The 21617-nt window shown below is 45.1% G+C and overlaps 1 protein-coding gene and 1 pseudogene across 1 annotated transcript; one reads left to right on the top strand and one right to left on the bottom strand.

Moving 5' to 3' along the window:
* Nucleotides 1–429: 429 nt before the first annotated feature.
* On the top strand, nt 430–9014 carry LOC127000451 (polyglutamylase complex subunit TTLL1-like). Its single transcript, XM_050864178.1, has 9 exons — nt 430–1422; nt 2317–2382; nt 3319–3443; nt 3942–4076; nt 4812–4965; nt 6600–6750; nt 7266–7496; nt 8093–8202; nt 8549–9014. The coding sequence occupies exons 1-9, from the start codon at nt 1283–1285 to the stop codon at nt 8691–8693; spliced, it is 1257 nt and encodes a 418-aa protein (XP_050720135.1). The 5' UTR covers nt 430–1282; the 3' UTR covers nt 8694–9014.
* Nucleotides 9015–9144: 130 nt separating this feature from the next.
* On the bottom strand, nt 9145–21235 carry LOC127000244 (glutathione peroxidase-like; annotated as a pseudogene).
* Between the last annotated feature and the right edge of the window lie 382 nt (nt 21236–21617).

Genomic DNA, 21617 nt, shown 5'->3' with positions numbered 1-21617 from the left:
CTGGAGTGCCTGTCAAAAGTTAATACCGCTTAATTGTAGCTTCTTTGCTTGCTGTTGGGCACCTCGATCTTTTTCCTCCTTTAATTTCTTCTGCTATATACCATTTTTCCTTTTTCTTGATGGTTCTGTCTTCTTTTTCTTCTTCTTCATTTTCTTTTTCTATGTCTTCCCTCTTGTTCATCTTCTTCATTTTATTAAACGTCAAATCTCTCAGAAGTTAACATTTCTAGCACACAATAGCTCGCATTACATTACATCTCATTATTACGAGTCAGAGATAACAAATATTTATACATTTCTCATATATTTTGGGTCAATTCAATGTATTTCCTCAGGTTTATTGAAATTTATCATGAAACGTCAAATTTGTTAGGCCTAAGGTGGTTGCCATGACGACGGTGTAAACAAACAAAGACCTCGTGGGCCGGAGGGAGTGACTTCAGGGTTATCTTTTTTCCTTGATAATGTCGGTTTTAGGAGCACGATTAACCTCTAACTTGGGAAACTGACGGGAGCGGACATATAACACTTTAAACTATATCTTTTTCCCTGATAATGTCGGTTTTAGGAGCACGATTAACCTTTAACTTGAGAAACTGACGGGAGCGGACATATAACACTTTAAACTATATCTTTTTCCCTGATAATGTCGGTTTTAGGGGCAGGATTTACCTCTAACTTGGGAAACTGACGGGAGCGGACATATAACACTTTAAACTATATCTTTTTCCTTGATAATGTCGGCTTTAGGGGCAGGATTTACCTCTAACTTGAGAAACTGACGGGAACAGATACGGATAGACTAGTTAGTTTATCTTTTTTCTCCATAATGTCGGTTTTGGAAGCAGAATTAACCCTCCATTTGGGAAGCTAACGAGAACGGACACAGAAGATTCGCTACCGTTTACTTTTTACTCCATAATGTCGGTTTTAAGAGCGGGATTTACCTCTAACTTGGAAAACTGACGGGAATGGACACTTAACGCTTCATATATTTTTCCTTAATAATGTCGGTTTTGGTAGCAGAATTAACCCTCCATTTGGAAAGCTAACGAGAAAGTACACAGAAGATTGGCTACCGTTTACTTTTTACTCCATAATCTCTGTTTTAAGAGCAGGATTTACCTCTAACTTGAGAGACTGACGGGAACGGATACAGAAAACTCGCTACGGCTTATCCTTCTCCTCAATAATGTCGGTTTTGGTAGCAGAATTAACCTTCAACTTCGGACACTGACGGGAACGGACACAGAAGAAGGAAGCTGTATAGTGATGGCTTTGAATGGATAATAACAAAATACCCAACAAGATGACTGCCCGAATCGCATACTGCACGGACATGGAGAAGTCGGTCCTCTCTAATAACTTTGAGAAGAGAGGTTGGATTCAAGTCGGGCCCGATGACGAGTGGAACTTCTACTGGTAACTATGACTAAGAAACCAGTGATAGGCAAATTAGGTCAGTTCAACAGCCCAATATAATTATGGCTGAGTTTTAAAGTCATGTTCTTCTTAAATTTCTACTGGTAACTATGAATGAGAAACCAGTGATAGGCAAATTAGATCAGTTCGACAGTTCAATACAATGTCCTAGTAAGCTCCCAATTCAAACTATCATTATGGTCAGGTTTTAAAGTCATGTTCTTAAATTTCTACTTGTAACTATGAATGAGAAAACCGGTAAAAGGCAAATTAGGTCAGTTCCACGGTCCAATACAATGTCCTAGTAAGCTCCCAATTCAAACTATCATTATGGTCAGGATTTTTTAAGGTCATGTTCTCCTTATGTTCTCATGTTTCAGCTTGGCACCCGACGCTAAAGATACTTCCTTTGTGGTTTCCCTAAATTTCTTAGTTTCTATATCAACACTAAATACTATACAAATAGTTTTCGTCGACTTTAGTATTGGATTTTGAAGCTTATAAATCTACTGTGCCCAACTGTGGAAGTGGCCCTAATACATAAATGATAATGTGAGCAGGTTGCAATTAAACAAGTCAGTATTATATTTTCCTGGACACAGTTGGGTAAGATTATGTAGTGTCATTGCCTTTGAGTGCATGACTTGTGCTATTACTACTAGTAACTGTGAATACCTATGAATAAGCAACCAATATTTGACTAATACTGATCGTGAATAGATTGCAAACAAATCGATGTATTCTTCTGGCAATGACTGAGTAAGATTATGTAATAGCTAAGGGAAGAGGAGGAGGAGAATCAGCCACAATAACATTGTCGCAACAGCAGGTGTATACGATTGCAATGTACAGGCGGTAAAGAGTAAATGGCTGAACGGTTTATGTTTTTTTCAGGGCTGGCGCTCAGACTTGCCGCTCCCTCTTCAGCGTGGACAGTGGCTACCGCATGAACGACAACCAGTAAGTATCAGTCTGGTGTAAGGGTGTAACTATCTCTTTCCTTGTGTTTGCATTCCCAAATTGGAACCGTCATCCCTTTTTTGTCACTCATAAGAGGGCATGAGTTAGTCGGGTTTTACTTATGTCGAGTTTTTGTTTTGTTTTTTTGTTTTTTGTATTGTTAGGTACGTCCGTGATGACTCTGCGAATTTGAAGGTTGGAGTTGCATGTGCTCTCTCTCTCTCTCTCTCTCTCTCTCTCTCTCTCTCTCTCTCTCTCTCTCTCTCTCTCTCTCTCTCTCTCTCTCTCTCTCTCTCTCTCTCTCTCTCTCTCTCTCTCTCTCTCTCTCTCTCTCTCTCTCTCTCTCTCTCTCTCTCTCTCTCTCTCTCTCTCTCTCTCTCTCTCTCTCTCTCTCTCTCTCTCTCTCTCTCTCTCTCTCTCTCTCTCTCTCTCTCTCTCTCTCTCTCTCTCTCTCTCTCTCTCTCTCTCTCTCTCTCTCTCTCTCTCTCTCTCTCTCTCTCTCTCTCTCTCTCTCTCTCTCTCTCTCTCTCTCTCTCTCTCTCTCTCTCTCTCTCTCTCTCTCTCTCTCTCTCTCTCTCTCTCTCTCTCTCTCTCTCTCTCTCTCTCTCTCTCTCTCTCTCTCTCTCTCTCTCTCTCTCTCTCTCTCTCTCTCTCTCTCTCTCTCTCTCTCTCTCTCTCTCTCTCTCTCTCTCTCTCTCTCTCTCTCTCTCTCTCTCTCTCTCTCTCTCTCTCTCTCTCTCTCTCTCTCTCTCTCTCTCTCTCTCTCTCTCTCTCTCTCTCTCTCTCTCTCTCTCTCTCTCTCTCTCTCTCTCTCTCTCTCTCTAACACACACACACACACACACACACACACCAGCATACACACAACATAACCCAATACATTTATACACTCTGTCAGTCTCCAAACTCAATCCATCCCTTTCCTCACCTCTCCCAGAATGATCAACCACTTCCCGACACACTACGAGCTAACGAGGAAGGACTTGCTGGTGAAGAACATTAAGCGTTACAGAAGGGAGCTGGAGCGAGAGGGATCACCGCTGGCCGCTCGAGATGCCACAGGTAAACTTCTGCAGGTGTACCGTAGTTAAGGTCTATCGAATCACCGACAAATCAATACGTCTTGCCACCTGTTACATTGCTATCGTATATGCCTGTTGATGATATTGAGGCTGATATCTTCTTCCTCCTCCTCCTCCTCTTTCTCTTCCATCTTTTCATCTTCCTCATCTTCCTCCTCTTCCTCCTTTTTCTCCGCCTCCTTTACTTCTTCTACTTCTTCCTCCTCCACCTCCTTCTCCTCCATTTTTTCTTTTCCTCTTCCTCCTTCGTTTTCTCCTCTTCCTCTACTTCTTCTTCTTCTTCCTCCTCCACCACCTCCTCCTCCGCCTCCCTCTCCTCCTTCTCCTCGTCCTCCTCCTCACTCTTCTTCTTCCTCCTCCTCCTCGTCCTCCTCTTCTTCCTCGTCCTCCTCCTCGTTCGCCCCCTCCTCCTCCTCCTACTACTACTACTACTCCTACTACTACTACTACTACTACTACCACTACTATTACTTTACAGGGAGATACATTCACCTGGATTTTCTTCCCACGACCTTCATGCTGCCCGCCGATTACAACCTTTTCGTGGAGGAGTTTAGAAGAAATCCCAACACCACGTGGATCCTCAAACCCGCAGGACGTTCTCAGGGAGTGGGTGAGTACTGACACAAGCAGAATCTAAATCTAAAGCGGAAGTGTCCAAAATGGTGCTCAGTCCTACTTTAAGAAATGTTTAGTCAACCCAAAGGAATCTATGAAGTGCCCTGGATTTCTTGGTTAATAGCGTTTAATCCTACTTTAAGAATCCAACACTACTCTAACACCCAAAGGAAGCTATAGAGTAGGTACCCAAGACATCTTAGCTAATCTCTAGTCATGCTTTTAGAAATGTTCAGTTCCACCCGAAATTGACCTCTCTTCTAGCCTCTCCTTTTTTTTTTTCTTTTGTCGGAGCAGCGTATTTTTTTTTTTTTTTTTTGTTACTGTTTTTGATTTTTGCCCTTGAGATGCCTCCGTAGCTGTAAGAGAAAGAGTTAAGGCCTAAAGGAGTCTACAGAGTACCCTGCTTTTCTTCTCGCTTTTTTTTTTTTCTTTTGTCGGAGCAGCGTCTAGCATTTTTTTTTTCTGTTGTTTTTGATTTCTGCCTTTGAGATGCCTCCGTAGCTGCAAGAGAAAGAGTCAAGGCCTAACGGAGTCTACAGAGTACCCTGCATTTCTTCTCGTTTTTTTTTCTTTTTTTCGTCGGAGCAGCGTCTAGCGTTTTGTTGTTGCTGTTTTTTATTTCTGCCTTTGAGATGCCTCCGTAGCTGCAAGAGAAAGAGTCAAGGCCTAAAGGAGTCTACAGAATACCCTGCATTTCTTCATTAATCCCTGTCTCCCCACGTTGCAGGAATCTTTCTGGTGAACAAGTTGGCGCAGATCAAGAAGTGGTCTCGGGACACTAAGAGCTCCTTCAACCCTGCTCTCGTCAAGGACACTTACGTCATTTCCCGCTACATCGAAAACCCCCTCTTGATCGGCGGCAAGAAGTTCGATCTGAGAATGTAAGGTTTGTCGTGTATATTCCTTTCTTTTTGTTATGAGTCTGTCTTCCTCGCTTCCTTTCCTCTCTTTGTCTTTTTTTTTCTTTTCTGGATGGTTGGATAAATGAATGTTCTTTGTGGAGTGATCGTTGTCGTCATTACATTCCTCTTCTTTTTTGTTCATGTTTTTTCTTTTTCTTTTTTTCTTCTTTACCGTGACTTCTTTTCCTACTGTATATTTTTTTCTTCTTTTTTCTTTTTCTTCTTTACTTTTTCATTCTTCTTCCTCTTCTTCTTGTTCTTTTTCTTTTTCTTCTTCTTTTTCTTCTTCTTCTTGTTCTACTTCTTCTTCATCTTCTATATCTTTTTCTTCTTCTTCTTCTTCTTCTTCTATATCTTCTTTTTTTTCTTCTTCTTTTTCTTCTTCTTCTTAATTCTTCATCTTCTATATCTTCTTCTTCTTCTTCTTCTTCTATATCTTCTTCTTCTTCTTCTATATCTTCTTCTTCTTCTTCTTCTTCTTCTATCATCATCACCATCACCATCACCACCACCATCATCATAATACCATTCTCCTCCTCCTGCTCCTCCTCTTCGTCACCTCCACCTTCAGTATTTATTTAACCCAACACCGAAACCCTGTAATCATCCCCTCCCCTGTGACGAGTAGCGAGTGTGATTTATGATTTCCACCGTGACTTCCTTCCTGTCGTGGGGTGGTGCTGTCCTTTCCCTTGTCCTCTGTGGTGCGTAGAAGGCGAGCCGCGTCGATACTGCCATTCAGGTCACCCATGCATGATCGAATTACAGCTGGGATGGGTTGGCTACACTGGGTCGTGGGAAGAGTACTAAGTTTTTTTTTTATATGGTGTTGGTGATAGTGTTTGTTTTGTTTTGTTTTGCTTTTTTGTTTTCTTCTTTTGCTTCTTCATTTTCTGTTTCTTGTTACTCTTTTTCATCCTCAATATTGTCGTCATTATCATTATCATTTTTTTTTCATTCTCGTTTTCTTTTTTTTTTTGCTTTTTCTATTTCCTATTCTTTTTCTTTCTCCTTTTCTTGTTCTTGTTCTTCTTGTTCTTGTTCTTCTTCCATTTGATTTCAAGACGGTTGTTGTGCCTTTTGCTTCAGCGTTATACTGAGACATTAAAGAAACAAAAAAGTAGACCTAGTGTATGTATATAAGACTTGGGATAAGACCTTGAGGGTTGATTGGAGCTGCTTCAACTGTGGTAGAGCAGGAGGGTAAAAGGTCCATATTCACAGACATTTCGGGACTTACACACCCACATTGGATAAGGCTTTCATAGAGGTTGGGTTATTTCCATGAGTATATATAGTTGGGTGGTTTTATGAGCCTAATGATAGCTTGACAAGGCCTCTGCACCATGAATGTAAAAAAACACTCATGAGAGCCGGTCTAACCTTCTTTGTGGCCTCTGGAAATAACTGCTGTGAACGTCTGAGCGTTTTCTTAGGTTCATGGTACAGAAAAGGGGTCAAACTACCGCCAGGGCCATAAAACAACCCCCCATGGAAATGCTCAAAAGTGGAAGGCCTTGTCAAATACGTGTGGCGAAATGTTAAGAATATGACCCTGAGAACACGGACCCTTGAGTCATGTATGCGTGGTGTCATGTCGCGTTGTGGTTCAGGTACGTGCTGGTGACATCCTACAGGCCCCTGAAGGCGTTTATGTACAAGCAAGGGTTCTGCCGGTTCTGCACGGTTCGCTACGACACCTCGGGGCAGGAACTCGACAACATGTTCGTCCACCTCACCAACGTCTCCATCCAGAAGCACGGAGTAAGTGTTCCTCACCTACTTTCTCCTATTATTTTTTTTCGTTCCCTCTTCACTCCACCTCTCGCGTTGTTACTCTTTGGAAGTGGCTGATGTAAAAAGCGGAGGCGTCTAAAATAACAACCTAAGTCTTTTTTTTTTCCCTGCAGGAGGTTTTAGTAGGAGTTTTGAGCCCTTACAGGGGTAGTTGTATGACCCTGATGGTAGTTAAACCCGTCTTCTGTACCATAAACCTAAAAAACAAACAACAGAATCCGACTGATCTTTTTGGCCTTTGGATATAGTTTATGAGGGACGGGGAAGAGTCTGAGAATACCTGAGTCACTTTCTCCTGCAGGTGACTTTCGTAGGAGTTTTGGGGAGTAGTTTAATGATCCTGGTGGTAGCTCGACCCTTCTTCTGTATCATGAACCTAAACAAACTCATTAAAACTCGTCTGATTTCCTTACTGGCCTTTGAAAAAAGTTGATGTGAGAGGCGGAAGCGTCTGAGTATACCTGAGTCTCTTTCCCCTGCAGGAGGAGTACAACAGCGTACACGGCGGTAAGTGGCCAGTGAGGACCCTCCGGCTGTATCTTGAGGGCACGCGGGGCAAGGCGCGCACGGACAAGCTCTTCGCGGACGTGACGTGGCTGGTGGTCCACTCCCTGCGCGCTGTGGCACCCATCATGGCCTCCGACAGACATTGCTTCGAGTGCTACGGTTACGACATCATCATCGACGACCAACTCAAGCCGTGGATGATTGAGGTGCTGTAGTGGTGCTGTGGTGGTGGTGGGGGTGGTGGTGTGGTGGTGAGGCTGGTGGTAGTGGTGTGTGGGGTGGTGTGGTAAGGTTGTGTTGTGGTTGCGGTGTTGTGGTAGTCTTGTGGTGATTTTGTGGTTCTGTGTTGGTAGTAGTGTGGCGGTGGTAGTGGGTTGTGGGGTGGTGTGGTATGGTTGTGTTGTGGTTGAGGTGTTGTGGTAGTCTTGTGGTGGTGTTGTGGTGCTGTGGTGGCAGGAGTGTGGTGGTGGTGTGGTGTTTCAAGGGTGCTGTGGTGGCGTGCTCCTGTTTCGCACGCACTTTTGTGGTTTATAAGTCATGTGCATAATTCAAGCTGAGGTTTGGTCTCGCACACATATACACACCCTTTGCCTAACGCTTTTTCTCCGTCTTCATAGGATCTTTACAAAATGTGACTTCCTCTAATGACCATGTTCACAACGAGTTTTAGAAGGATGAGATTCCTATTTAGTGGTAGCGGTTTTTCCTCGGGTATGCCTCAGTTTTCCTTCCACTAACTGTCTTATTTTCTCCGTTACCTTCTGGATGCTTTCTTTGCCCTCCTGACGGTGATGTTTTGCAGGTGAACGCCTCGCCCTCCATGACGTCCACCACCGCGAACGACCGCATCATGAAGTACAAGCTGGTGGACGACATCATCAGCATCGTTCTTCCTCCAGATGGCGTCCCAAAGTTCGTGTCTCGGCATTTTTATTACATAGTTGTACATTGCTGCATCATCGTTTCATGTATGGTAGTTGAGCTTTTACTAAAATATATGTCTTTCACCTTTTAGACGAGGAACCATACTTATGTAAGCATCCCCTCCCCTGTGACGAGTGGCGTGTGTGTATTATGATTTCCACCGTGACTTCCTTCCTGTCGTGGGGTGGTCTGTCCTTTCATTTGTCCTCTGTGCTGCGTAGGAGGCGTCAGAATTTGCCTTTTGAGAAGCAAGCAACGTTTTCTCTTATTAAACTATCTTCCGTGCTAAGAAGTAAGAGCTATGTAGTAATTGTCTTGTCCTCCCGTCCGGCAGCGTGCACTGGAACAAGATTCCTGCCAACGACAAGAGCGGGGACTTCGAACTCCTGCTGGACGAGGAACTGTACCAGAACAGCGACCACTCTGCTACCCACCGCGGCAAGAACTCTGACAGGCACTCCGCCCCTCGATGGAAATAACCCACAACCAAGAAGTGTGTGAGGTCCACCTCCACACTTCCTCCTCGGCACCAGACTGATAGCTCATCGGGGGCACAAGGAGCGGGAGCCAAGGCCGTGGAGAAGACACCAGCCTCTCCCAAGCCCAGCAGCAAAGCGGTTCAGTCCCAGATGGAAATGGCTTATGGGGAGACCACAAGGTGAACCGTTGTCCCCATCTCTTAGACTTCAATATATTCAGACCCTGACAACCACCCAAACACTTGTCCTGAACTGTCTCAAACTCTTGTACTGTTATGGTCCATTGCGTTGCCTAAAGGTGTGCACTGATTCTGCGGTCAAATGGAGTACAGCAAACGGGTGCTCTTGAATCCATACATGTTAAAAACTGAAATACCCTGAAGAGCTGCACCATGACTAAAGTAACGTTAGCAGTGACGGTCGCGGTAGTGAGAAAATATAAACCAAAACCCATTCTCTGAGCACTTTAATGAGTGAAGATAGTCAGAGCAACGGTCGCAGGAGGCTGAGTCCTGACGTTGTTCCCGGCCTGAGTAGGGGAAGCCTGTGTCCAGCTGAATGAGCAAAGGCCAGACCAGGCCGCCCCGCCCTTCCAGCGCCGCCCACCGCAGGGTTTCCGGCGACGCCTTCATCGCGTCAGGCCAGGCCACCGTCAGGATGCGGCCTCTCATCTGTGGTCACTCATACACTCTTCAAACAAACGCTCTCATGATTTTAGTATTTCTACCTCTCAAGACAAAGAAGTGACCCTGAGTATGTGCGGTAGGAGAGGCAGAACACTCGAGCGCCTCCACTACGCCGGCTGCTGCAGGAGGAACGTGATGTCCTTCCTGATGTCCTTGGGCTCGGTGCTCGGGTCGTAGCGCATGAATGGCTTGCCGCTCTTGGTGATGAGGAACTTTTCCCAATTCCAGCGGATGTCCTGGGTCCTCATGGGGCTGTAGAAGAGGTAGGACGGGTCCGTGAAGGTCTGGCGCGTGGCCGGACAGTACGCCTGGGGAGCAGACAGACCCGTCACTATTCATTACCCTGTCCTGTCACCTGTCTGGTCATGATATCCTTCCCGCTACACTGAATCATCTGTCTGAAGTACGAAGGTGAAGACTCCCTCATTTTATCTATAACTGGACGGGCAGGTTACAGCATACTTGCTAACCTCAAGGTTATTTGAATCCAGCCAAGCTTTATATGATGTCGATGTAATGATTTTTTCCCAAACTTTCAACTCAGTAGAAAAGAACTACTCTTAGGCTAGTGTCACACATTCACGATCTTGACTCCCGACGCCTCCCGACGTCAGGCCACACGCCGACGGTTTTGGAAATTTCAAAACAATCGGCGCCCTCCCCGACATCTGTCACCCGTTGGCAATAAGCCACGATGTCCATCTCAACAACGTCTCAACAATGTCGTTTCGACTTGGTCTATTTAAGATGGTTGTAACTTAGGTCTGGTAGCGCGACATTTTTAACGTCGGGAGACAAGATCGTGACTGTGTGACACTAGCTTTACAATGCCGTACTCCAGAGGTGGGTAACGTCAGGCTGCCGGGCCATGCAAGGCTCACGGGCTGTCTGGCCCACGAATGTTATAAATATCACAATGGCCCTTGATAGAAAATAGGTTCTCCACCTCTGCTTGAGTCCCAAAATCCATTTGAAAACACTACCACTAATTAATCTTAAATAGCTGCACAGAAATCATTATTAAACTTTTATCATGCTAGAAAGAGCTACATAATGCCCGTCACTACGACAAATCAATAGTCTGACGTAACAGGAGACACAGGAAACCTCTGCTCTTCATGCAGCCACAGTATGCTTGGTGCAGCTTCATATAATCTATTGATAGTAAGCAAACTCCTGGGGTGATTAAACAAACAGGAGGAGCTTTACCTCTTCTGGTCCCAAATCTACCATTACAACTAACTACATAGCGTGCACAAGGTGTGGGGCCAGGGAGGCAGCAGCACCATACCTTGAGGTAGGTGTACAGCGGGTGTTCGTTCTCCCCGTTCACCTCGATCTTCTTGAAGAGCGGGAAACTAGGTTCGAAGCCGTTCCAAGGCGAACATACTTGATCCCGTTCATGAGTTCCTCGGCGGTGCTGGCTGGCTCTTGCTGGGGTGAAGAAACAGGCTACATGTAGATATTTTAATCTGACTGACAGGAAGGAGTTCACCTTTGACTTCTACACAGCATTTGAATTTTTTTACCAAACTTATGTTTTCTTATCTCTTATAACCAAACATGAACAGTCGCTACAGACTCACACTGCTGAGACGCCTTTTCCTTTATCTCACAGCCTGTTACATTGACCTACGCCCACAAGCAACACACACTACTATAAAATATCAGCTTTCCACAAGATTTAATGCAGCTCGGAGCGAATGAAGACACAACGATGGATTGGGTGTTTCAATAAACCTTCCGGGCAAAGCGTCGTCCCCTACTCTTTCTTGCCGCACCAAAGGAATCTAGCTTTAAGGGAACATTGGAAGCAAATCTACATATAGCGCAAAGGCATTTTCAGTTAGATGCCAGATTTCGAATGACTGCAGTGTTACTTTTCATTCTAAGGATATCAAGAAAACAGAAGCAAGGAGAGTATCAAGACACCTCTCCACCCGAAACTGACCTCTCTTTTGACCTGTTTTTTTCTTTTGTCGGAGCAGTGTCTAGTGTTTTTCTGGGGGGGCTGTTTTTTGTATTTTTTACCCTTGAACTGTCTCCCTTTGCTGTAAATATAATAGTATACGCACAGTCTAAGAACACACAGTCGTCCAACTTACAGGATAATGACGAGTTACACGGTTCCTATCTATGATCCTGGAGACTATTTACCCCAAGACCAGAGAAAACAAAAAAATTAAAGGGATAACTCGTGTGTGGCAAACAGAACGCAAATTAAAGCTAGTGGAATTGAGTAGCCTAGAGGTAAAGTCCTGGCAGTGGAACCGTGTGAAGGCATGCGCGAACTACTTTAAAATTGGAACCAAGGGTGGGATGACTGTTCGGTTGGTATGCTCAGACGCTTCCGCCTCTCACACCAGCTGCTTCCAAAGGCCGAAGAGGAGACCAATCGCGTTCTGATAAGTGTTTTAGTAGCTTCATGGCACAAAGGAATGATCAAACTACTACCAGGGTCATAGAACTATCTCTGCATAGGCCCAGGACTCCTACGAAAGCCTTGTCAAAAATGTGTGGTTGGACTACGAAATGTTTAAGAATATGACCGTATACGTTTAGCCTGTGGGTGTACAGGTGTTGCCGCCGCAGTGATCAAGGTACGTATACACCAAGATCGGTTTTGTCAGACGCTTCCAACCCTCACATTAACTATTTTCAAAGACCCAAAAGATCAACCGAAACCTCATGAATGTTCTTTTAGGTTCATGGTACAGAAGAAGGGTCAAACTACAACAATCGGGCCATCAAACTACCCCTGGAAATGCCCCAAACTCTTACGAAAACCTTGTCAAATATGTGTGCTTGGGCGCGGAAATGTTTAAGAATTTGGCCGTATATCCTAAGACTGCGGGTATACAAGTGTTAGTTCCGCAATATCAAGGTACGTATATATGAACAACAAACTGGAACATCTGTGAAGCATCAAGACACCTTTCGAAACTGACCCTCTCTTCTGGCTACTCTATTATCTTTCATAGGAGCAGTGATTAGCGGACTTTTTTCCAGTTTTTTGTTTTGTTTTTGCCCTCAAGCTGTTTCCTTTACTATGAATAATAACTCACTGTAGGATGCCTCAGCTCACGATGTTAACACTAGAGCTCGATGGAAAGCTAATCATACTAACTACCTAACTATCGAAAGGCTCCGGGGAACAACAACTAACCGCGTGATTGACTGCTCTTTCGGCCACCTCTTCGGATTCTTTACAGGAGCAGAGCGGTTTTTTTTTATTGTTTCCTTTTTTATTGTGCCCTTGTGCTGTCTCCTTTGCTGTAAAAAAAAAATACTCACCTTCCCGAACTGGTTGCAGGGGAAGGCCAGCACTGTCACGTTGCCGAGGGACTGGTGGAGCTCATTCAGTTGATGGTACTGGATGGTGAGGCCTCAGTAAGTGGCCACGTTGACGACCAGCACGACCTGAAACAACCACACGTCAGTCTCTCTCTCTCTCTCTCTCTCTCTCTCTCTCTCTCTCTCTCTCTCTCTCTCTCTCTCTCTCTCTCGTTAATCTTCCTTTTCTTGTTACTTTCTTTCATTATTGGTTTGTTTCATTGATATCAAATACAGTGCGCGATTTTTTTTATTGTTTTCCCTTATATATTTTCTCTCTCTCTCTCTCTCTCTCTCTCTCTCTCTCTCTCTCTCTCTCTCTCTCTCTCTCTCTCTCTCTCTCTCTCTCTCTCTCTCTCTCTCTCTCTCTCTCTCTCTCTCTCTCTCTCAACTAAACACAATGCCTAAAACACCTAGAAACACTTATTCATTCGTGTGGGGACGTTCAATTCACTCCTAATGAAACAAAGGGAAATGGGAGGACTATTTAGCTATTCTCTTTTCTTTCTATCATTCTGTTTATCTAACAATCTATTTTCAATTCACTCCTGCTAAAATTAAGTTAAGGGAAGAAGGAAGATTATCTAGCTATTGTCCTTTCTCTCTTTCTATTCATCTATTCATCTAACAATATCTATCTTCATTTCACTTCCCCTGAAAAAGAGTAACGCGAAGGAGGAGGAGCATCTAACTATTGTCCTTTTTCTTTCTATCTTTTCTTTCTATCTGTTATCTTTCAATCCTCTTTCTACCCTTTCTATCTATTCATTTAACAATCTAACTCTTGACAGCCACAAAATCACAACCTTCAAACAATCCACCTGTTCGTAGTCATCTGTTTACGATAGTCACACGAGGGGGAGGGGAGGGGGGCACACTCACCTGGCCGCGGTAGTCTGACAAAGAGACATTCTTGGTTTCGAAGATGTCTTGCTCCTCGAAGTCATAGATGGAGCCTCCGTCGGTGGGATGGTGGTAGCACGCCCTGGACGCCACCCTGTCCTGAGCCGCCACCCCGACAGCCGCCAGCGACACCAGCCCCGCCCACAGCATCCTGAAGTGGGACATAGGAAAGATGATTTTACTGATATGGTTCTTTTAATGTTAGGTCAATATTCTTAAACGTATCGAACTCACACTACGACTATTTCCCAAGGCCACAGAGAAGATTAACCGGGTTTTCATGGGTGACTTTTCCGTTTATGATCTTGAGTGATCTCTGCAAATTCTACAAGATGGGGATACATACTACATAGAAACAGCCTGGTGGGGTAGCTACGGAGACTTAAGGAGTAAAGGTTGCATTCTGGGGCGAGGTTATGTAAGACCCGTTGAGAGCAGCAGCGGCACAGAAGTCGTGTAAAGCTATATCTAGGAACACAAAACAGGTCATGAAAATCCCAACAACTTCTACGAGAGGCAAAGAGGTGATCTGGGGTGCCAATACGCTTATCAATATTGGGCTTTAGATTTCGTGTGAGTCAGCGTGTTCCTTCTTCCTTGTCCTGTCATCTGTTACGCTGCACCCAAACTCCCCACCCACCCTCCTACCGGTTCTCTCACAGGCAGCATCACAGACAGGGTTCTTCTTTTTAAACTGGTGATCTGAGGTACCGATACGTTTAACAATACGGGTTTTAGATTTCGGGTGAGTCAGCGAGTTCCCTCTTCCTTGTCCTGCCATTTGTTACGTTGCACCCAAACTCCCCCCTCTCCTGCCGGTTTTCTCACAGGCAGGGTTCTTCTCGGGTAAGGCTCCAAATAGGTTGGCATTTGAGGCGCCACTTCGCATATGAATAACTCGACGCCAGACAGTGCTCCGGAGAGAAAGTTGCAGATGCGCTGTGAAGGTAAGATGAAAAAAGATCGAAGTAGGAAAAGTCTAGACACTGCTGAATTCCATTACCTCAGGTCGTTCTACGCATTATGGGGACGCCGGTTAAGTTAATGATTTCCGTTTAAGTACCACGTTGTCAAATGAATACCTCGACTGATCGCTGCAAATTCTACAAGATGGGGACACATACTACATAGAAACAGCCGGGTGAGGTGGCTACGGAGACTTAGGAGTAAAGGTTGCAGTCTGGGCGAGGTTATGCAAGACCCGTTGAGAGCAGCAGCGGCACAGAGGGCAGGGGACACGACTTACTCACCTGCAGGCCAAAGTTGCACTGCTGCGTACCCCTGAATCCCGGAGCGCGGAGGGCAGCTGTTGCTCAAACTCTATGGCATCTCAAGGCTAACTTTAATGGGTATAATAAGACCCCATCAAGCCCCGCGGTCACTCTTCCATACGTAGACACGAAATAGCAACGAGCACCCGAGGCCCATGGTAACGGGTGCCCCTTGATCTGGCTACACTGTAAGCCCTCCATGTAGCAACGAGCACCAAAGACCCATGGTAAAAGGTGCCCCTTATTCTGGCTACACTGTGAGGCTGCCAACACCTTGAGTAAGACTGAACTGAGGATAAGATGGAAAGTGACTGAAGGCTTTTTTCTTACTCAAAATCCATAAATACCTAACACTCGTGACCTTGAGTTGGCATCATTTTAAGGTTACCAATACACTCATTATCTAATTTCTTTAAGGTAAGGGAGACAGATTCTGGGCAAAACAAACAAATAAAAGAAATTTCGCATCTTGCTGCTCCCCCAAATAATGCCTGTTTTCAAATAGGAGTAATGGATAATATTTAGTTTCAAAGGTGACTCAGCCTACATGCAATATACACTCGAGTGAAAAAACAAAGTCTCACGTCCTTTTCTCTTTCCATATTCACGACTACCTGTGACTCATGAGCTGATAATTACTGGTATTCCTCGGTGTAGCTACACTTTTAGGCTACTTACACCTGCGCACTCACACAACGATGATTCAAAACAAAAGTGACAAGACTCAACAACTTATCTTTATTCTCCTTTCATAGCCTCTAACCCGTCATCCATAATAACTGGTGGCCTTCTATCTGGCTACACTGAGGCTGCCTGCACTGGTCCAAGTATACAGCTCAGTGAAATGTAGTTATAGACAGCTTTTTCTTTAGCTATTGCCAATAATACCTGATTCTTGTAATAAACGGTAGTCCAACATCACATTACGTTCTGAGATTATAGCTACAACTGTGACCCCGGCCAAAAGGAATACACACTAAGGGGAGAGGTTTAACTTTTTTTTTCTTTTTAGTCATAGCCACAAACAGCTGACCCCCACAGTAACTGGTATCTCTTCATCTCGCATGTCTTTAACTTCGACCCAGGGCAGACAGAATATAAACTGAGAGGCGAAACTAGCAGCATTCAACAATTTATTTTTCTCTTTAGTCATATCCACAAACAACTAACACCCTCAGTACCTGGTATCCCATTATCTCCCTTAACTTCAAGTCCACCCGCACCGTTGACTCAAACCTCAACACAACTTAACGGAAAAAAAGACAAACTTTCTTCCTCTAACTATAGTCTGGAACACCTGGCGACCCTAGTGATTGGTGGGCTTCTACTTGGCTTCACTTTAAGGCTTCCAACACCTTTGACTCTTGCGGAAAAAATGAAAACAAAGAAAGGTGAAGAGACTGAAATTAGTGTTTTGTTGTTAGTGTGACGGAGATTAATCGTTCTCACCAACGATACTCACGTCCCTTTTATGGTCTATCAGGTAAGTTTTTCCGTCTGATTTATTTTTGTGTGTGACGACTTTACGAAATTCTAGGATTGTTCTACTACGAGGCATTGTTCTCTCTCTCTCTCTCTCTCTCTCTCTCTCTCTCTCTCTCTCTCTCTCTCTCTCTCTCTCTCAACACAAACTAAACAAATAAAAATCTCATAAGTGTTACCAGCATGAAAAAAACAAATTAGAATAGATACGTTTAACATTAACCCTCCACGGTGAAGATCTTTTTATAGCTCCATTGTGTCCCTTGGTATGAACTTCTTCCTAAAATATCAAGGCAAAGAGAATGTACAGAGCGTATAGAGTGGTAGGGTAGAGGCTAAGGTAGGGACACACACACACACACACACACACACACACACACCATTAACATACCATCGGCCAGCCAGGGGCAGTATACTGTGTGTGTGTGTGTGTGTGTGTGTGTGTAGCATCTTGATGACCCACCTAGCCTTGTGCACTAAACCATGTACACAGTGGTGAGTATGGCAGGGAGGGAGGAAGAGAGGGGAAGAAGGTGGGGAAGAACGGGAGGGAGAAGACGTAAGGGGAATAATAAAGGGGAGACGGGAAGAGGAGAAAGAAGGAAGAGAAGCTGAGAGAGGCTAGGAAGGGAAGAGGGTGAGGGAAGGGGGAAGGAGTGAGGGAAGGAGAGGGGGAAGGGAGGAAGGGAAGATAAGTGCAGGCTAGTAAGGGAACAAGGGGAGGGGAAGGAGGAGGAGAAAGAGGTAAAGGAAAGAAGGGAAGAAGGAGGAAGAGGAAGGAAAATGGGAGAGAGCAGTAAGGGGAGAAAAATGAAGAGAAGCAGGGACAGGAGGAAAAGGGGAGAAGGGGAGGATGGAGAAGGGTTAAGCAGGAAGGGAAGGAGAGGAGAGAGGATGTAGGGAAGAAAGAGGAAAGGGAAATGGAGAAGCTGGGAAGGAAGGACTGGGGAGGAGAAGGTAAAGGAAGGAGAGGGGCTGCGAAGGGAAGAAGAAATGGGGAGAGGGGAGGAAGAGGTAAAGTAAGAAGAGATTAAAGAGGTGGGATGGGAAGAAGAACGCGGGGATGGAAGGGAACGGACGTGAGAAAGGGGCAAGGGAAGAAAAAAGAGGGTGTGAGAAGGGAAGATGGGCAGGGTTGTGTAAGAGGGAAGGGGCAAACACCCGCAGAGGACCAAAGACCCCAGGAAGAGGAGCGTGAGTCCCATACAAATAGAAAGTGTCGCTGAGGTTATCGGAGCTAAGAGGAGAAGAATGGGAAGGGGACGAGCGGAAGGAGGTGGATTGGGGTGCACAATAGGACAACAATGGATGAAGGGGAGGATGCTGGTGGTGGGGAGTGGGTGGAAAGGGATAGGAAGGGGAGGTTAGTAGCATCCTCGCAGCATCCGCAACTACCATCACCTGTTTGGTAGATCAGATGGTAACGCTAGCTAGACACAGAACCAATTATATAGTTTCCATTGCATTTCTCTCTCTCTCTCTCTCTCTCTCTCTCTCTCTCTCTCTCTCTCTCTCTCTCTCTCTCTCTCTCTCTCTCTCTCTCTCTCTCTCTCTCTCTCTCTCTCTCTCTCTCTCTCGAGCCTTCCTTCAACTTAACATTCACTAAAGTAGAAATACAAAGTCCTGGTGGCATTTGACTTAACATAATTTCACTCAGGTTTTAATAAGGACAAACCACCTAATCTGGGCCATAGGGTCTGTGTGGTCTGGATATCTATGTAAAGGTATGTAAACCTCTCTCCTCATTAGTTTCAAACACACGCTTAAGAAGATTATTAAAGAAGACATAATGAATTGTTTAGCATTTGTTCTCCCTAATTAGAAACCACGAGAGTGTTAAATAAGAGATCCCTCCGACCTTAAGGGGCTCTCACACATTCCCGGTCCCGGTCGCGACCGTCCCCGATGACTCCCGATAAAGGGGCTCTCACACACCGCCGGTCGACCGGCGACATTTTTCCACACCGCCGGTCGACCGGGCGCATCGCCGATATCTTTGAAAATTTTAAAGTTGACCGGCGGTGGTCGGCTGCGTCTACGGTCCTCAGGGTCGACCGGCGGTCGACCGGCGGTCTGCCGCCGACAATCCCCGATCTTACAGCCGGTCGACCGGCGACCGGCTTATCGGGAGTCATCGGGGACGGTCGCGACCGGGACCGGGAATGTGTGAGAGCCCCTGAATTAACGAGGATGAACACTGGTCAGGACCGTTGCAAGATACCCAGGACAAGGGAGCTTGGCCAAGACTCCCGTAGACCTAACCACAAGAGGCCAGACATGTTGGGATAAATGGTACAGTTGGGGGCATAGGCTATAGCTGTGTGTGACCTAGTTGCTCATATCCACCTCATTGTTCCTTGAGTCTGAAGTGAGTGAAAGCCCTTAACCAGAGACCAGACATAGGGTGATAAGGGGTAAGGTCGGGGACATTCAAACTGACTGCACGTGGCCTCGGTGCTCATCTCCACCACACTGTATACGTCCCTTGAGACCGCGGGGCAGGTGTGACATCCAGGTTACCACAGTTTACCTTTTTTCCACCTCTCATTGCTTTCACTTTCAAATTCTCCCTCTCTACCTGATTCATCCCTTATAATAATGATAATAACTTAAGCCCCGAAAGGTGAAAGGACCGACGTGCCTTTTAAGTGAGACTGCAGAAACATATGTACGTTGGCAACCTGTACGCTATTGACCTCTAAATTCTTATGCAATGGCCAGAAGTCTTACCAAACAGTTCATATATGCATCTCACGTGTTTGTGTCAGATATAAATCCTGAACCCTGCTCTGTGTGTGTGTGTGTGTGTGTGTGTGTGTGTGTGTGTGTGTCTCTCTCTCTCTCTCTCTCTCTCTCTCTCTCTCTCTCTCTCTCTCTCTCTCTCTCTCTCTCTCTCTCTCTCTCTCTCTCTCTCTCTCTCTCTCTCTCTCTCTCTCTCTCTCTCAGGTAACTTCGCAGTGAAAGTTGTCAGTCGCCTCCCGTGGGTTCAAGGTAAGTCAAATGGTCAGCAGGAAGCTTTGTGTAAACTATCCCTTTCTCTTAACACCACCACCACCACCATTGCTGTTGTCCTCGTTACTGTTGTCACCACCACTATTGCCATCACCACCAGCAGCCGTCATCACCACGACCACTATTGTACTCTCACCACCACCACCACCACCACCATCGGTCTTGTTCCCACTATCAACAGTCATCACCGCAACCATCTCCATTACCACCAGCTGCCATCAACACCACCATCATCACTATACTATCATCATCATCAGCACTAATGTCCCCACCATCAACTGTCATCATCACCACCATTACTACACTATCACCATCATCATCTCCACCAACCGCCACCACCACCACCATTATCATCGCCATCAATATTATGACTACCGCCTCAGTCATTTCCTCTCCGTTCTAGTCTGTCTGTTTTGCCGCTTCCTCCTCCTCCTCCTCCTCCGCTTCCTCATCCTTCCTCTCTTCCTTTCATGTCAGACAGGTAGAGTGTTTGTCTGTTTTTTTTTTTTTTTTGTTCGTCTGCTTTTTTTTTTTTTTTTTTTTGGTTTTGATCAAGTTCCTAAGGGTCAGTCTGTGTTTTGCCTGTTTTGCTGTTGTGTTTGCTCCTGTCTTCTTTAACCATCTATTCGTTTATACTTTGAATAGGTAGTTCGCTCGTGACGTCACAGCCGCGTCAAGACAAAAATATACCAGGGCTAGGACGTGACTCACTCTGTCGGTGCCGGAAGTCTGCACCCTCGTCTATCGTGGCTTTTTACGGCATTTTAGATTATATCCAAGGATTCAGGAGTGTTTGTAAGCCCTTCTCGCGTGTGAACACGACGAAAAAAAGTGGAAATTAGATTCTGAGTCACTTATAGCCTGTAAACAGTGAAGACTTAAGTGTTGTGACGCACCGGTGTGGCGGCGTCTCGTTCCCCTGATTTGATTTGTCCCATCCTGATCTGCGCATGCGCAGGCTTTACTATTTTGTCCATTTCATTCACAGCACTGTCTTCTAATAGCTTATAATAAGCTTACCTTTGATCTTATGATTGTCCTTCTGTCTCCTGAGGGTTGTCTTCTGATTGAAGGTCAGGTTTATGGGATACTCTCCATTCAAAAGTATCTGAGCTACGGGTCCATGGCAGCCATGAATTTGGCAATTTTTCATGAAAACTAACATAAAATCACAGGTAAGCTTCCTATAAGAAACTGAAAGACAGTGCAGTGAATGAAATGGATAAAATAGCAAAGACCGCGCATGCGCAGATCAGGATGGAGCAAACCATATCAGGGGGACGAGACTTAACGCCACACAGGGACGCTCAAATCGGCAAGAACGAGAAAATATTTTGTTTTATAGCTTTCCATTTAAAACCTGCGGCAAAAGAAAAAAAACTGAAAAACACAACGAAAAGTGCAACTTAGACTATGGCTGCCTTCTGTAAACAGCGAAGACAGTAAAACGTTTTGTTGCACCGGGATGTTGAAATCGGCAAGGAAGAAACTATATTTCGTTTTATAGAATTATATCCAAAACACACGACACACGGAAAAAGCAAAGAGCAGATGATGAAAGGTAGAACCATTGAAGAGGAAGATGGAATGCAGCACAGAAACGAGCTGTAACAAGAATATCAACAATAGAGAGGGGCTGGGAACCTTCTGATAATAGACTGCAGTTGGTTTGGCAATAAACTGACAATTTAGGTGAAAAAAAACATTCAAATATTACCTGCAATAAGGAGGAGGTTCACAGTTCCTCTCTGATGCTCGTGTTCCTTCCCCAAGACGTTTGACAACTTGAGAATACAGCTTCCGTCCACAGACAGGAAGACAGGAGCTTTACACCTATTTTCCGGCATTTCACTCAGTATCTCTTTTTGTCATCCACTTTAAGGCACTAAGGATGTATGCTGAAAGTTCCGCGTCACCTTCCATGTCACCCTCTTGCATTAGTTTTTATGTGGAAATACGAAAATGCCGACCCGCACTAAACAAACAACTGATCACCTGATGCCCAGAAACACGCACGCCCTCTGCCGGGAAAATCCGTGCAAACTCTCTCTCTCTCTCTCTCTCTTGACCTGCTCTTTCCTCTTCCTACTGCTTACTAAGTTATCAGAATCTCCTTTAACAAGGCATATTACATCTTTCTCTTTTCTTATGTTTATTTTAGTACAAAGTTTCTCTTCAAATAGGCATTAATGAAACTCAAAAGACACCTCCAGAATGTAATACAACTGAAGAGCAAC

This window comes from Eriocheir sinensis, chromosome 18 (assembly GCF_024679095.1).
Source record: "Eriocheir sinensis breed Jianghai 21 chromosome 18, ASM2467909v1, whole genome shotgun sequence".
NCBI lineage: Eukaryota > Metazoa > Arthropoda > Malacostraca > Decapoda > Varunidae > Eriocheir > Eriocheir sinensis.
Note: the sequence above shows the minus strand (reverse complement) of the source record. Positions and strands in the feature narration are given on the sequence as shown.